General features: G+C 42.0%; 1 gene segment (V, D, J or C); it reads right to left on the bottom strand.

Moving 5' to 3' along the window:
- LOC108636897 lies at positions 722–1,352 on the bottom strand. The segment is given in 2 exon segments: positions 722–1,035; positions 1,245–1,352. Coding segments are annotated over 2 exon segments (363 nt in total).

Genomic DNA, 1,352 nt, shown 5'->3' with positions numbered 1-1,352 from the left:
GTATTGTGAGACTGAAGGAGGTGAGACAAACAAGTCTTTGTGGGTTCCAAGTATCCTCATAGTTAAGTATGTCACAGTTTGTCCATGCTTTTGTCCTCACCAAACTTTCCTTTACAAATGTTACTCTAAGCTCACTTAAAGTGAATTCAGGCTCAACATCAGATATAAAAACAACAGCTTTGTACAGGCTTGTCCACCAGCTCTAGCCATTGCCTGAGATTTAGTCCTTATAACATCTCTTATTCCACATCACGCATGGTTCTGCTTTTCTGATTGTGCCCTGACACAAAGTCTAAGAGGAAATGACTAACGACATGGTTTTGATGGTGACTCCACACAACTAAACCCAGGTTTGTGATGAAGTAAAACTGTCAGTTTAAAGTATTATGGGACAAGTTTTCAAATCTAGACAACTTTACACATGTTCTGTATGGTTGACTTATAAATAAACTAAAAAAAAGTAAATCAAAGCAATTCAGTATATTATATGGAGAAAAAAAATTCAAGAGGAGAATGCATTAGTAGAATGTTACTCTGGACACCTGTTTTCAATGACATAGAAAGTGCCTTTATCTAGAATTAAATCTTCTGATCCAGACCACAACTTAAACAACCACAGGACTGTCATTTCTTGTCTGGGGTCTGTGTGCATTTCAGCTGGGGTCCTACAGCAAGGGGGCTCTCTCTTATCTAGCTCTGGGTTTTTGTACAGCTTTTCCTATTACTTCAAGCACTGTGAGTCACAGAAAGCACAGAAGTACTTTGCAGAATCTTCCAGCTGTAAGGATGAAATGATGAGGCTGATGGATTTATCTGCTCTCTGGAAGTTTACAGAGTAGCGGCCGTTCCTTGCATTGCTGTATCCTGAATACTGTTGAATAAGGTAAGTCATCTGTCCACTGGGAAGTTGCTTGTACCAAAAAAGGTAGTAAGCACCCCAACTTGTTTCATACCGACAATTCAGGGTGACTGACTGTCCCACTTGGCTGGATACATCTGACTGGTCTTGAGTAACTTTCTGGGCCACACCAGATCCTGTGGGGAAAAAAATCAGAAAACAAAGATGAAGCAGTGAATAAAATAGTGTAGGAGTTATTTAGAACTCAAAGACCAAAAAATTAAATCCTAAGATGCTTGCTTTTCTCCAGTCCTCCTTTCCTCCCCAAGTCCCTGTGAAGCTCCGCGTGCCTGTGTGCAGGCCTTTCACCCTGAACACTCGCACCCACATTTGAAAGCATCCCTACCAGAGAAGGTGAAGGCCAGGAGCACCCAGAGCAGACTGGAGAGCTGCATGAGGCACGGATTTCCCTGCACATATGTGCTTAGTTCTGCCTCAGGCTGAGAGTTCAGTG

The sequence above is a fragment of the Capra hircus genome, chromosome 10 (genome assembly GCF_001704415.2).
Source record: "Capra hircus breed San Clemente chromosome 10, ASM170441v1, whole genome shotgun sequence".
Classification (NCBI taxonomy): domain Eukaryota; kingdom Metazoa; phylum Chordata; class Mammalia; order Artiodactyla; family Bovidae; genus Capra; species Capra hircus.
This window is presented reverse-complemented; position numbering and strand designations above follow the sequence as displayed.